This window comes from Passer domesticus, chromosome 10 (assembly GCF_036417665.1).
Source record: "Passer domesticus isolate bPasDom1 chromosome 10, bPasDom1.hap1, whole genome shotgun sequence".
NCBI classification, from domain to species: domain Eukaryota; kingdom Metazoa; phylum Chordata; class Aves; order Passeriformes; family Passeridae; genus Passer; species Passer domesticus.
The window spans coordinates 19,249,346-19,265,043 of record NC_087483.1 but is presented as its reverse complement, the minus strand read 5'-3'; the positions used below and the strand labels follow the sequence as shown (position 1 = coordinate 19,265,043).

General features: G+C 44.0%; 1 protein-coding gene across 2 annotated transcripts; it reads left to right on the top strand.

Annotated features, from left to right (window-relative positions):
- The first annotated feature begins 60 nt into the window (after positions 1-60).
- Positions 61-15,477, top strand: IDH1 (isocitrate dehydrogenase (NADP(+)) 1). 2 transcript variants are annotated; one of them, XM_064434243.1, is made up of 10 exons: positions 61-139; positions 175-193; positions 2,859-2,983; positions 4,457-4,748; positions 6,048-6,153; positions 8,656-8,833; positions 9,240-9,391; positions 10,463-10,603; positions 12,834-12,996; positions 13,487-15,477. In XM_064434243.1, exons 3-10 carry the CDS (start codon positions 2,865-2,867, stop codon positions 13,578-13,580), a joined length of 1,245 nt encoding a protein of 414 aa, XP_064290313.1. In that variant the 5' UTR covers positions 61-139; positions 175-193; positions 2,859-2,864; the 3' UTR covers positions 13,581-15,477. The 2 variants fall into 2 exon arrangements, with proteins under 2 accessions (XP_064290313.1, XP_064290314.1); XM_064434244.1 differs by having other exon boundaries at positions 114-134.
- The last annotated feature ends 221 nt before the right edge of the window (positions 15,478-15,698 follow it).

Genomic DNA, 15,698 nt, shown 5'->3' with positions numbered 1-15,698 from the left:
CCGCGCGCGGCCGGCAGGGGGCGCCGCGGGGCGGGCGGGGCGGGGCGGGGGCGCGGCCGCATAAAGGGCCCCGCGCGCGGCCCGGCCCCGCAGCGCCCCGCACCGCGCGGAACGGCACGGATCGGATCGGATCGGATCGGATCGGATCGGATCGGATCGGATCGGATCGTACCGTACGGCACCGGGCCTGCAGGTACAGGGCACCGCCCCAGCGCGCCGCGGCTTCGGTGGCCGCACAGCGCCCTTTGGCCTTTTTCTCCCGGGGGCGGCGCCCCGCAGCGGGTCCCCCAGGGGTGGGATTGTGTTTAAGGGCTTTTTTCCCTCGGTGCGGGCGGGACCCCGCGCCCCGCCCGCTGCGACTGTCGCTGAGGCGCTGAGGGTGCTGCACCCCGGGGACAGGGCCAGGCTGTCTCCTCACGTAGTCCTTGGGCTGGGCTCGGGGGCCCTCGCCTGTCCCCTGCCGCCTGGGGAGCGGCCGCAGTCGCGGCCGTGCCGGGGTTTCAGCCTTGGCCGTGGCTGCCCTCGGCCCGGGGGAGAATCCCCAGCGTGCCGCCAGATCGCCTGGGCAGAGGCGAGCGGGGCTGAGAGAGCTCGGTGGGTGCCAGGGACCCGCTCCGTGCCCCTGCGAGCCGCCTCCGCCGGGGAGATCAGCTGTGCACCGGAGCTCCGGGCTTGCCGCAATAGTTAATGATTGCCCGCAGGCCCGAGCCCTTCCTCGGCACCGAGAGGTGTTTGGAAATAGACGGTTTCTTTAAGTTGCCTTGGCTGTGTGCCTGGGTTAAGTGTATTTAAAGAGCTGCTGCAGGGGAAAGACCTTGCTGGGTTTTGGCAGTTCAGTGTAAAATCAGAGGGGCCGAGTGGCAGAGTTGAACTCTAGGGAATGTGTGCTCTCTAGAGGAGCCTCTCGGCATGTGGGCTGTGTGCAGAGCAGGGATGCTGCTGCAGTACTGCTCCAGTTCATGGAGAAACTGGGGACACTGGTGACTGAGGGTGGGAAAAGTGCCAGTACCTGGGCTGTGGTCCCATAAACATGTTGGATGCTGTCAGAGTCGTTGAAGAAGCTGCCGTTCCCACACACCAGTGGAGGTGTGTCTCAGCTGCCTTTGTGTTCTCTGCGTGGCAGCAGCATCGAATGGTTGTGTAGCCAAACCGATTGCTATGACTGACATCCTCTGATTTGTATTAGTGCAACCAAACCACAAAACAAGCAGTGTTTTCTGGGTTTGTACCCATCTACATTTTTACTTAAATGAATCAGACTCTTTCTCAGATTGTGCCAAAACCAAAACTGAACTCTCCCACAGTAGTGATTCTGTACCTAGGCCATGGACTATGGTACAGATCTTATTATTTAGATAGTCACAATTGAAAATTGGGTTCAAAATACTTGCATAGGTAAACTGATTTCAGATAGAGTGAGGTCATGTGAAGTTCAAGTTCTCCTTGAGGGCTAGAGAGGCCCAATATAAGCCAAGGCACTGTCTGTGTTAGGGATAGAAATTCCTGAAGTAAACTGAGTCTCAGTAACACAACCTTATTTTACTTTTTCAATTTTTTTTTTAGAGTTTTGTGTTATTTTTTGGATGGGGTTTTTTAGGTTTTTTTTGTTTGGGGGTATCTTTTTTGGTGGTTATTTTGTTGTTATTATTGGGTTTTTGGTGTTTGGTTGTTGGTTTGGGTTTTTTTTTTGGTACTTTAAAAGGTTTGGATAAGCTTGATCCTGTGAACACAGCTTAGAAAGTTTATTCTCTTCCCAGACTAAAATTGTTTAATAGATTGGATTTTGGAAATGCAGCACAAGTTACTTCAATTTAAAAACAAAAAAAAAAAAAGAAAACTTTAACCCTGGGATAGTCTCTCAACATGCTTGTAATGTGAGGCCCTTGCTCTGCAAGCCTCACACCTGGGAATGACTTGGTGTAGCTGAACAGACCCCATGTACAGTAGGACCCTTCATTCTGGATCCAGCCATTGCTGGCCCCTGGTCTCTGAGGCTGCAGCCTCAGGCTCCAGGGCTCGCTATCTCACTGTAGTGTCCCAGCAGCTGCACGCAGCACAGGACTGGCTGGAGGAGGAACTTGCCAAGTCATAGCTCTTGCATAATCAGAGCTGAGACCCAAGAAACTGTGGCTGTTGGAAAGAAGGGCACTTTAGAGCAGTTCAGTGCCTTCTGAGGTTTTCTTGACAAAGAACAAAGTGCAAATAGAAGGGCAGAGTTCAAGTTCTTTTTTTTTTTTTTTTAGCCTTTGTTCGCAAATATCTTGTGTTCCCTACAGCAAACAAATCTGTCCAGTATTTATTTTATCTGTAGAAATAAAGCTTGCCACATGAAAATAACTCTTGATGTGTAGCCCTTGGATTTTTCTACCTGTTTCCTTCCTTCATGGGGGACAAAGTTAATAAAGAAGCTTACAATATATTAATCTTAGTAGTTTCAGCAGTATGAGCTGTCATGTAATCATGTCCATTAACCCCTGATTTTCAGAAAAAGATGGAAAAATAGGTAACTGGACTAGAACTCGTGAAATCTAAAAGTGCTCATCTATTTCTGTGGAATTTGGGGGAAGAATTTGGTCATATTTTTAATTTTTTTTATACAGTCATAATCTAAGTCCATGCCCTTAATTGTCATGATATTAACCTTTCTTTTTATCCTCACATAGATCTCTCTAGGAGCTGGGGCTTTAAGGAAAATACCATGTAGCATGAAATTAAGGATAAACTGAGGTTATTTTCAAGACTTTTTGGAGACATCCTGTATGCTCTGTTACTGTCTCACCTAGTTATGTTGTAAAAATGCAGGATACATGTATTGGTAGCTTTTAACTTAGGTTGGATTTTTTTTTATGCCTATGCAGTTCAAGATGTCCAAAATCCGTGGAGGCTCCGTTGTGGAGATGCAAGGAGATGAAATGACACGGGTCATCTGGGAGCTGATTAAAGAAAAGCTGATTTTTCCTTATGTAGATCTGGATTTACACAGGTAATGACTCTGTGACATTCAGCTGAATGTACTGAAGTTTGCATGTGTCAGTAGGTGTTGATGGATTTTCATCTGGCACAGGAAGCATGCCCTCCAGGGTTCCTCACAGCAGCAAGCAGTGCATGTGGAGTTGTAAGAGTTTTGCCTGTACTGTGCCTCTAAGAAAGTCTCTCAGAGACGTGGCCTGTATTTTCATCTCCTGTGTCTTGGAGAGACAGTCTGCCTGACTCCCTGCAGCCTAAACAGTGAGAAGAAATATGGGCTGTTTCAGCCACTCCTGACTTGAAGCGCAGCATCCTGCACCCCTGAGTGGGCTTATGGATTTTTGCCATGCCTGTTTGAAGATCTGCCCAGAGGACAGAAGGGTGTGTGCAGGGCAGAGACTCTCTGCCCTGATGGCTGTAAGCCTGAGCTCTGCTGTTGACAATGTGAGCTAACTGTTGCAATTACTCCCTGAAGCTAGGCTGTGCTCCTATACTCCCTTCTGGAAAAAAACAAATACTAGCAGCTGGGTACAGCAAAAGGGACATGCTATCTATAGCATCTGGCCAAACAGAACAAATAATCTCTTCCTTTTCTGGCCACTGAGCTATAATTATTAGAGAAGTATCCAGCTACATTTCTCCTAGCCATGTGGACAGAGGCCTTCAGTGGTATCTGCCATAGTTAAACCCACAAGTCTGACCTCTTCCCCTGCCACTGGAGCCATTTGTATGCCACCTACAGCAGGCTTTCTGCTTGTTGGTGTTGGGAACCAGGCAGACAGGAACCCAGCAGCATAATACATGCACGCAGTCTGGAGAACATCCCTTTTCAAAGAGGGTGGGAGGAGGGCAAGCAAACCCCTGGCTGAGGCAGCACAATGGCTAGATTCATGTACAGCTGGCTGTGCTTCAGGGCTGTCCCATGCTGGGCACCCATTGTTCTCCAAAAGCTATTAAAACAGTGAGTATGGAAATGACCTTCCTCTGATGTCTGAGAGGAATATTGGCAGTTTTGTTGCCAGAGCAGGATTGTGGGTGGATTGTCAAAGCAGTTTTTAAGTCTAGTATAGCTTCATGTGCTCAGTACATGAAGGAAGCCAGAGCCTTGAGCACAACAGGTTTGAAATAAAGGTGTATATTCATCTGGGCTGCTCCATACACCTGAAACCCTCAACTGACAGATGGCCATTGCAGGAAGCTCAAAAGGCAAGGCAGAGGAGATACTGTCCCATGCTGGCAGCAAACCTTAGCCATAAACTGAAGCTCTCCTTTCTCCCATCTCCTACCAACCTCCACTAACAGCAGAAATGTCACTGTAGGAGTCTGTTTTCTTCCAGTCCAGCAGCATTTGCACTGGAAAAGGGATAACTTCAGTTGTGCCAGAATGCTGCAACTACACTTACAAGCACATATGGGGTCTTGTTTCTTTCCTGTTGAACACAAACAAATGTCCTGGGAAGTCCTGACCATATTTGTGGGTTTGTTACAGCTATGACCTGGGCATTGAGCATCGTGATGCTACAAATGATAAAGTAACTGTGGAAGCTGCTGAAGCCATTAAGAAATACAACGTTGGCATAAAGTGTGCAACCATCACTCCTGATGAGAAGAGAGTGGAGGAGTTCAAGTTGAAGCAGATGTGGAAGTCTCCCAATGGCACAATTAGAAACATCCTAGGTGGCACTGTCTTCAGAGAGGCTATTATCTGCAAGAACATTCCCCGGCTGGTGTCCGGATGGGTGAAACCCATTGTCATCGGCCGTCACGCTTATGGGGATCAAGTGAGTCACTTCAGTGTTTACCCCTCTTCTTGTCTTAACAGGCTTATTCCTGGCTGGTACAGAGCTCCAAGGACTTAGACATCCCTGTGCTCCTGCTCTATCCCTTGCATTCCACCTGGGAGCACATATGTGCTAGCACTTCATTTGTACTGCACCTGGCAAGTGTGGGAGAGCCTGGTTCATGCCTCTCTTCCTTGAGCATTCAGAAACCTGTGCTTGGATTACACAGGCCTGTACTTAGACACTTAACTCTGCTATATTGTTGTTCTTCACCTCTCTAGAACATTCCTTCCTACATAAGAACATCTTTAGAAAATACTGTTTTACACTGCCCACCTTCTTACTTTGCAGGACTTTCTGGTGTCAAATAACCTGCTACCAGAAGGTAAAATAGTAAATTTTCTAGAGGAAAATAATTGCAGAACCCTGACACTAGAAAATAATGGGATTCAACATCCCTAAATGTTGTGAACAATTGAGAAGGTTAAAATAATAACAGGAAACAGTGGATTAAAATAGAAAGGATTGAAACCCTGCAAAAGTATGAGAGTAAAGTGAGAGCAATATAAGAACATAAAAAGGACATAGCAGTGAGAACTTCAGAACAGCTCAGGAGACAGATTCCCTTGACAGGAGGGAAACCACATGAAAAAGAATAGCAAATTTCAGGGAAATGTAACCTTAAACAGTACTGTTCAGGAAAATTGGGAAGATGAGAGAGCATTTAAATACTTCAAGTTTTTAACTTCAAAGACTCTTACTACAGGTTGGCCTTTGCAATGTCATCTTGTATGACGTATGAACCCTGTTACTTACAAGATCAGCAGCTGCAATATGAATGGCTTTCTTGAGGCAGGGAGAGGCTTTTCCATCCACTAACCACACAACAGTCTAAATACTCTGCACTTTAAAACTTCAGCACATCTGCAAAAGTAGATACTCTGCCGACTGATGGGGCCCAAGAATCTGTGAGGTTTTTCCCCTAAAGGGGAAGATGGCTTCTGAAACAGGCAGACTTTTGACTATTTAAGGATACAGTTTAGTGGTGCTCTTGGCAGTGCTGGGTTAACTGTTGGACTTGATGATCTTAAGAGTCTTTTCCAACCTAAGTGATTTCATGACTCGCATCTTTCTAATCTCTAGTAAAATAATCCAATGACGATATGGCTGAATAAAAAGTCTACTTTGTGGGGTTTTTAGTATAGCAGTTTTTCTGTAACCTGCCCTCCCAAATGAGGATTGTCTTTTATGGCTGTCTCTTCCTGATAGATAAATTATCATGGCAATTTTTTTTAACAGTACAGAGCAACCGATTTTGTGGTACCTGGGCCTGGAAAAGTAGAGATGACCTACACTCCTGCAGATGGAGGCAAGCCAGTCACATATCTGGTCCATAACTTTGAAAGTAGGTATTTTCTCTAATTAGTGATTAAAACTGATATACTGGTATTTTTTGATTTAATTCAACCTTGAACTATCAGTCAGATCTGTTTGATGGTAAAATATGACTTTGAGGTAGAATGGGGGAGAAAGTTTGGGCCTTCTTCATTTATTTGTCAAATCTTCCTGGGATCAAAGATGCACAACAAGAACACAATCATATTAGATTGGCCACCTGTCATGCTCCTTATATGATGACTCTGGTAGCAGCATATATGTTTTTCTCTCTGATCAGAGGCAAACTTGCTATGTAAACTAGGCTTGACCTAAGGGAAGATATATTTGAGAACAATCCATGTGCAATTCTTTCAGGGCTTAGTTTGTTTTGCTGATCTCTATACCTTTGCAGTTTTTGCCCTTCTTTATGAAGCAGTCTTATTATTTGCTCTATAGAAATGAGAATTAACACTTCTCTGTAAGGTGGAAAGAGGATTTCACAAGAATGTTCCTGACTGTGTAGGCTGTAACTGTTTTAATAGATGCAGTCACAAAGGTTTTAGTGTCACTCTTCTCCCTGTTGCTCTGCTGGTTGCAGACATTGCAAGGCTCAGGGAGAGTCCTGACATTGCTGGGCTTTGTTAATGGAAGCAGTTACAGACAGGTTGCCAGAACTCAGGCTGTTTTCTCTAGGGACAGGATTTAGGAAAACATCATACAAGCCATGGCTCTTATCTATCATTTATCAAAGGGTTCAGGATTTAAAGTCTTATGGTGATCTATTTAGCTACAAAAAAATGAAACCACATCATCCTTGTTTGTGTGCATTTGGCTTGGCAAACAGCTACTAAGATTGACATATGACTCTCCTTTGTAATACTTGATTTCCCTGACATGCTTGCTCATAAGAATCTACATCTCTACCATCTCTTGTTGCATAGCCTTTCATCTGGAGTTCACCTGCTTCATGGCCAGTCCCAATCTGTTTTCATTTGATGGATGACTGGTGAACCTGTGTTGGAGATATGTGGCCATCCAGCTGCCAGTCTGATTTGCTGCTCTGCATTGCATCAGCAAGCAGAAAGCAGGGAAATGCAAAGATGGCAGATTACTGCTGTTGCTCTAGGGAGCTGCCCTCCCCACAGATAACTGTTGTGCCAGCATATCTCCCAAATCATTAAGGAAAGCTTGTCTTTTAGCTGTACTGATATGTTCAGCCTTGACACTGAATCAAGCGATTTTTAGGAGGCAGTAGGATGGTATGACTGCAATAAGGATTTTCTTTTACACGTGTGAAAATAGCTGTTTGAATAACACTTAATAGCTGTCATCCAGCAATGGTGAAATTATGGTTCCAGAGGACAGTCTCTGTAGCTGATCACACCCTGAACTGTCCTTGACTCCATAGGGAAGGTACAGGGATAACATGTAACAGCAGGAAGTTGATTCTCTGCCAATATCAACTTTAAATGACATTGCTATCTTGGCAAGCACATAAACCTTCTCTGGCTTCCCCTCTTCATTCTGCATGTATGTCCATATAGTAACAACCATCTGAAGGTGGTAAGGACAAATGGATATTAGGAAAGGTATTTAAAAACTCTGGGTGTTTCTAGAACAAAGATCCCTAATACTGGTACTGTACAAAAACTAGATAGATGGTGGTAGTGAGGTACTTAAAATTAAGTATATGGTATCTACTTTTCACTAGAAACAGAGTTGTGCTCTGAAAATGACAAAGCTTTCTCATGAAGGTCTAGATCCTGTTTTCACCCACAATCATCCTCTTCTATGATCTGAGTGCTGCTTTCTTCTAGGTGAGCTGGGCTGCAAGTTCAGCACACTTCCATTTGTGCTTCTAACACATCTGCCTTACGCAATCTAAGTCATGTGAGTGTTGATAGTTCCTCAGAGCCTTCTCAGGACTTGCCTGAGCGCCCATATGACTGGCACATTCTTCCCACAACTTGCTAGAAGTGAGCCTGAGCGGGTGGATCAAAGCGGCAGGGTAGGCCACATGTGCTGAAAAAAATGCAGGAATTCATATGGAGTCTCGTTTACCTGAGCTAGGCAAAACAGTCTTTGACTTCTGGAGTTAGTTCTGAAGGTGCAAAGCTCTGACTTTGACTGAGACCTCCTGCTCCAAACTGCTGCCTGCTGCTTTGGTAGAAAAAGACTGCTACTTAAATGGCTAGTAGGAGTTCAAGTACATTCAATTCTGTCACAGTGTGCTTGAGTACTTAGGCTAGATTAGAACAAAACTTCTTAGAGGGATTAGATCACATTATTAAGGTGTACTTGTCTGTAAAACAAAACCACCTTCCTATCCATGTGTCACAGAACTGCTGGAGCTTTGAGCTGATAATGCAAAGCAAATCTTCTCCTGAAAGAACCAACCTTAAATTGAGAACTAGATTAAGACACCTGGGGAGAGCACCAGTCTGCCTGCCAGCCAGAGTATGCTATGGGAAGAATAAAATTCTTAAAACTAAATCTAGTTGCTTCCTGTCTGTTCTTCCTCCACTAACAGGCTGTGGTGGTGTAGCCATGGGAATGTACAATCTTGACCAGTCTATCAAGGATTTTGCCCACAGTTCCTTCCAGATGGCTCTGTCGAAAGGCTGGCCCCTCTACATGAGCACCAAAAACACCATTCTGAAGAGATATGATGGCCGCTTCAAAGACATCTTCCAAGACATCTATGACAGGTAATCAGTTGTGTACTCCCTACTGCAGTGCATAAGTCTGCAGCAGGAACTTCCTCTCCAGCCTTGTGAGTTGCTTTTTCAGACACTCAGCAACACTTTAAGGGCACAGGGGATGCCATCTCTGTCACTGTCTTCCTTATCCTACAAGGCACAATACTCAATGCAGAAAGCTCTGCTAAATGTGGCTGTGGTGTCCATATCTTGTAATAAAGGCACAGGTTCTCTGTGGGTGCTTCTATGACTCTGAAGCAGTCTTGCTATAGCCTAGCAAAACAGACAAGGGAAAAAAAGAGTAAAGAAAATGCAGGAGTTTTTTGGTTTTAGTCTTATCTCTATGCACCTCTCTATGTACAAACTGTGCAATTCACTGTTCGTATGACAAGGTGTTTTGGTTTTTGTTTTCTAGAGAGTACAAGTCCCAGTTTGAAGCCAAAAAGATCTGGTATGAGCACAGGCTCATTGATGACATGGTTGCTCAGGCCCTGAAATCTGAAGGAGGTTTTGTCTGGGCCTGCAAGAACTATGATGGGGATGTGCAATCTGACTCTGTTGCACAAGGTATGAGGTGTTTCCTGTGCCACAGTGAAGCAGGCTTAGTGGTAGTCTCTTGTGTCCTTCTGTCACATCTTATGGAATGGCCCAGGATGTGGTGTTGGGTCTCAAAACTTGTATTTCAAACCTGTTGCCAGTCGTGGTGGTATCAGGCTTTCAAAAAAATTCTGCTTTTGCTTTTACAAGAAAATCTATTGAATGTAGACTCTGTAGTTGTATTTATTTACAGGAGGGAAGTTTCTACCAGATGATAACTGGTAGGCTTTCTATTCTAATGGACAGTATTTAGACAGCTGGTTCTCTGTCACTGTTAACTTGAGTTAAGCTGACTGCTGCTGAGTGTGATGGCAGGTGCTCTGCAGATAATCCATAAAACTTTCAGGACCTAAAGCTACCTGTGAGGTGTAAAGAGAGATTGATATGTTTAACTTTACATAATTGCAATGCTTGATCAAAATTCTATATAACCAAGGTGCCTGGTGCCAAAACAAATATGGATGCAGAATTCCACAGGATGAGATGTGTGGCTTTATGTAATACACTCTTTCTGAAGTAATGCCACTAAACTGCCTCCCACAGAACAAGGATGTGTGTTGGACTGCTAAACAAAGCAGTTTTCAAGCACGGAGATCTCTGAAACCTACAGGGTTAGAACTGGTGTGAATGTCCAATATCAGAACTTGCTGCTTCCTCTCACAAGAGCAGATGCTCTTATTAAGAAGTTGTTTTGTTTCCTGTCACCCTGTGTGAAAGACAAGCAGTCCAGCACTTGCTGTTCTCTTACTGTACATTTTCAGTAGAAATCTGTCCAGCAAATTAGGTAAGAAAACTAATTTCCTTGAAATGGTGAAGAATGTCTGTATATCTGTATCTCATGGTTCAGCTGGAGTTATGTTCAGATGAACTGTTATTTTGATGTGTAGGGACTTGCCAGTTAATTGCAGAAGCACTACTGCAGCTCTGCTATTCAGGGATTTTTGTATCAGTGGGAAGATGTAGGGGGGGTGGATTGTAGGATGGGGGATTTGAGGGAGCTGTCCAAAGGAGACACTGAACTTTTGAAACTGTATTTTGTAGGCTATGGCTCTCTGGGGATGATGACCAGCGTGCTGATCTGTCCTGATGGCAAGACTGTTGAATCAGAAGCTGCTCACGGGACAGTCACTCGTCACTACCGCATGCACCAGAAAGGCCAAGAAACCTCCACTAACCCCATTGGTGAGCTGCTTTTCACTGCCCTTCATCATCTCGAGACATGAAAGAACAAGTTTACAGTAAGAACATCTGCACCCTTTCTGTAGACAACTGTACCACTTAGTGGTGAAACTTGCAGGTCATAATGCATTTTTCTTCCAGAGATTGTGAGGACCCTTAAGGGGAAGGAAGTACCTAAGATTCTTAAATGCTCATCATTCAAAATAAATTACAAAAGTCAGAGGGTCTGCAAACAATCAGAAAGTAGATCAGTAAATTACACACATGGCATGGAAATAGCTACTATATAAGCACACAGCAGTGGTCTTTGGATAGAGGGGCAGGGTGAAAGTGAAGAGGGGAATTAAAGAGGGAAAGATGAATTAAAGAAAGTAAGAAAGGAAAAGAGAAATAGGGGGAAAAAAAGAGGGAACTAAAGGAAGAAAAAGAAGAAAAGAGAGAAAAATAGATCACTAGTCCTGGTTACAGCATTGATCCAGCTGAGGGGATACCAATTCTGGTTTCAGTGCTGATCCAGCTGATAAGTGGCAATCCAGCTGCATTGGATAAGTGGCAGTCTGGCTGCTGAGATGGCCAGGGCCCTGGGTGCACCACCTGGGCTTGGGAGGGCTGGGGTTGCTGGGGAGAGGGGGGTACCTTTTTATGGACAGGTTTCTTGCTTTTTATGTACATTCGTCATCAAGTGCCGTCCATTCTTTCAGGCCTGTCTGGAAAGGGGTCAGAGGACTTTGGGGGTCCTTGCTCTCAATCCCACGCTATACTCCATGCCCACTTCCTGCCACTCATTCTTGTGCTTGCACTGTACTATGTTGTGGTTCTTTCTCACGGAAAAGTGCTGTCCTGTTTCCACCTGGCCCCTCTTTTCCAATCAAATTTTGTTCTTTTTTATGGCATGTCAGTACCAAAAGTCCATGGCTACAGCTGTCCAGTTATCAGTGTTTGAGACAAAATTAGCTTCTTCTCTTGAGGTGGGCTCAGTTGGTCAGAGCATGGTGCTAACAACACCAAGGGTGTGGGTTCAATCCCTGTATGGACCATTCATGTAAGAGTTGGGTTCAATGATCCTTCTGTGTCCCTTGCAACTCAGATTATTCTGTGATTCCACGTGTATCTTCTGGAAATTGTGACCTCCAAAAGATGTCACTTTGGGCTGCTGTTTAAAGGGTTGTTAGAGAGTAGGGTATAGTATGCATTAGCTCCTTATAATCGAGAGCTTGAGGGGTCTCACTTTGGGTCACTGTTTATGGGGTCACAAGAGAGTGGGCTCTAGTTAGAGTAATTTTCCACCTTGGCTGCAATTTAAGTTAGTAACTTTCTTTGAAAGTTGGGTAACAAAAATATTATTCAACTTGGGTTGTTATTTAGGCAAGAAAAATACCTTTCCAAGCTATTTATTAAAAAAAAAGGTCCTCATTAAACACCATTACTTCCTGGGTTTCCAATGAGCTTGAGAAGGGCTTAGGTGTGGTTTGCCAAGGCCTAATGAGCATTTTTCAGATCACAGTGTGGCCTGAGGGAGTCAAGGGAGTACACCCCCAAAGACTTCTTGTGACTTAAGTCAGCTTCTCTGGGTCCTACAGACACAGCTACAGCCTGAAGCAAAAAACAGACTGGAATGGAGTGAGTGCAAGCAATAAGCTAGACCTAACTTAGCCTTTATTCACTCACTCTTCAGGAAACAATTGGTTTATAGCCACAAGGCCTTAAGGTTTAGGTTGGTTGTTGTTTATTTTACGTCTTTTTCTGATGGCCCAGAAAAACCAACCATGCCCCAAGCCATGTACACACTCGAAGTGTAAGGGTACTTGGAACAGGACATGAGGGAAAGAATCCTCTAAGTTTGCATGGAGACCAGAGCATAATGTAGTGTTAGGAAAAGGACTGCACCCTTCTGTCACAATATTCTCTGTAACTACTGAGTCCTACCACCTGTCATTCTGTCTGATTTGAGCAGGAAGAAAATAAAATGGCATGCATAGAGAGATTACTGGAGGCTGTGAGTAGTTTCTGAGGTCAGCTTTGGTTTTGGTGGGGTTTTTTTTGAGTTCTGCAAAAGGCAAAGGATACCTAGATGAAGATAAGTGTTCTTTCCCATACCAGATTTTCTATCTTTTTTTTCAGTCTGCTTTCCATTTTGTTGGTATTAAAAAATCCAATTATTGTTCCACATGATGATTTAGAGCAATTTTCAGGAAGTTCTATATAGATAGAATAACCCAGTGTTCTCTCTCAGCCTCCATCTTCGCATGGACAAGAGGCCTCGCTCACAGAGCTAAGCTGGACAACAACACTAGCCTCAGGAACTTTGCAGTTGCCCTGGAAGAAGTCTGCATTGAGACCATTGAATCTGGCTTCATGACAAAGGACCTTGCTGCCTGCATCAAAGGCCTGCCTAAGTAAGTGTATGAAATAGCCTTCTCTAGGCATAGCTGGTTGTTTTACAAGGTGGCTCTGAACAGCATTGGCTGGAATGGTTTTTTTAGTATGGTAAAGAACAGGAGTGTGTCTCGCAGGACTTCTGTACCCTGTGAACGTGAGACACTCCCTGACCCAAGCAGCTTAGTCCAGATCGCTCTCTCCCTGCTATTGCACCAAATGAATGGGAGAAAAAAAAGTAAAGAAGGAACTGCAAAGATGTACATGTTTTTTTATGACAGTCTAGCTATGGTGGCCAGATCCTAACAAATGAAGACCTACATAACTTTAAAATATCACCTGGCTACCTCTTTGCAGAGCCTTATGGCAAAAAACCCAGCCTGATGAGCAGGAGAGAACTCTTTTGGTTTTAGAGGCAAAACATAGAGTTCTTTGAACAGTCATCCTCTGCTTTGATTATTTGAGAGTCTGTACAACTAATACCTGTCTTGTTTTGTTTCCCCCACTCAGTGTCACACGCTCTGATTACCTGAACACCTTTGAGTTCATGGACAAGCTTGCTGAAAACTTGAAGCGGAAGCTGGCCTCTATGCCCAAAGCTTAAGGCATGGGTTACACTCAAGCTCCCCTAACAAAGTGTCTCCCACTTACATCAGAGTGTAAGTGGCATTGTCTCATTTGTTGTGCTTCTTTTAGGCTGTTCTTCAGCTTTGGCCGTCTGGCATTATCACACTGGCAGATACTTCCTATCAGAATAATCTCTTTGCCCAATTACTAGTTTTTCTCTTGATTTTCTATCTGATCACACTTGGGTCCTCTTGCAAAGCAGAAGCACTGGAGGTCTCTTTCCCCAAGAAAAGTGAATTCTGTAGACTGGAATCACCTGAGGGAATTTCATGACTTGAGAAGGTATGAACTGAGGGTTTTAGCAAGCTCTCCATACTTTGCATCTCAAAGATAGGTCCCTTCTTAACCTGCTGCATTAAGTCAACACTATCACAACTCTGCAGTTGTGCTGGATTCACCTCATATGTACTTCAAGATCTTGGACTCCATCAGGAGAGTGGGAGTGGTGTTCCACACCAGTCTCTATTCCTTCTGTCAAAAGCCCCCTCACATGCCTGCTTGCCCCATCTCACAGACTTCAGTCTCACTAGAACATGTTACAACTTTTGGCTGAAGAAGCTTCTGTGCATTTTGAGCACACTATTGGGACTACTTGCTGCATTGTTTTTAATTGCAGTTGTTTTCTTTTTTCTTGTTCTTGCTTTCTTAGCAGTTGTTCTTTCATCAGTTTTAGTTTTTTAATAGGCTCCCTCCAGGTATATTCACTCATGATTGCTCAATCTTGCTGAATTTTTACAGTCTCACTCCCTCCAGATGTGAAACTATACTAATATGTAGATGATACTCTAATTCAAGGAGATTCCCATGAAAAGGTGGGAGAAGCAGCAGCAACAATAGGAAGCATTACATGAAGCAGAAATTGAAATTCAGCCTGAAAAATGTCAAGGACCAAGAAATAAATTTTTGGGTACTTGGTAGATGCAGCCAATGCAGTAGTTCCTCCAGACACATTAAAGGAATTAGAACAAATGCAAAGTGCCCCCATCAAAATAAAAATTACAAGAGATAATGGGAACTTTAGGATATTGGAGAAAACATGTACCTGGCTTTTCTGTTATTGCTTGCATAAGTGGGTCTGTATTGTGCTTTGTTGTGTAACATTACAAACACTAGATAAAAATCAACATAGACACTTTTTAAACTTTTAGAAAATCATGTTTTCTGAAACCTTTGAGCTGCTAGGCTAAGCCCTACTTTTGCCAAGCAGATTAATTTGATAAAAGCTTGGTATGGGTCTGGATTCCTAGTTTTGTTCACAGCAGACCTGAAGTTTTTCTCTGTGACTTTGATGTATGTTTATCTCTTCCTCTGTCTGAAGGCCAGTTTGTGTCACAGCTGTGGTCAAACCATCAGTGACCTACTGTCCAGCAGACCTCAGAAATGAATACCGTCCTCCTCTCTCGAGTACTTCCCAGTGAGTGTAAGTGAGCTCAGAGGGCAATGGCAGCTCTACCGCAGCCCTCCTGAATTTATCTTCTAGTGCCAGCCAGAGCACAGTGTCCTGATACCAAGGATTTGGTTCCATTGCTACAGTCAGGACTGTAGCATTTGAGTAGCACTTAGTAAATGCTGGAAACAAGCCTTATAGGCCAAGAGCCTACCAAAGCCATGCTGCAGTGTCTAAATGCAGGTCATGCATTTAGTTATGCTCCTTCTGACTGGATGTGAAGCATAGGAACTGTTAACCTCTTCCCTCACCCCACAATTCATAAAGGTGCAAACTTTTCTTCAATTGTCTGGGATATTACTTACCCTTGTTGTCTTATGGCAAGTCATATCATGACTGTGAAAACTTATTCCATCCATGGTTGTGTGTTGGGTTTTTTTTAAGGAATATTTTTAATTCAAACTAAAATAAAAGCCAACTAACATTCTTTGTGTCTCCTTCCTTTGTGTGATTAGCAGATATGGGGAAACTGCCTCAGCAAGACACTCCAGTAGCTTTCAGTCCAGTACAGGCTGGGACAGACTGTTGGAATGTGATATAAGCAAAAAGTATCTCCCTTCTTGGTATAGAGTTTCAATTTGTTCTAGCCTAGGCAAAGCTGTCATGTGTGGTGTCATGGTGAGCATCAGGTAGTATACAAGAATTTCA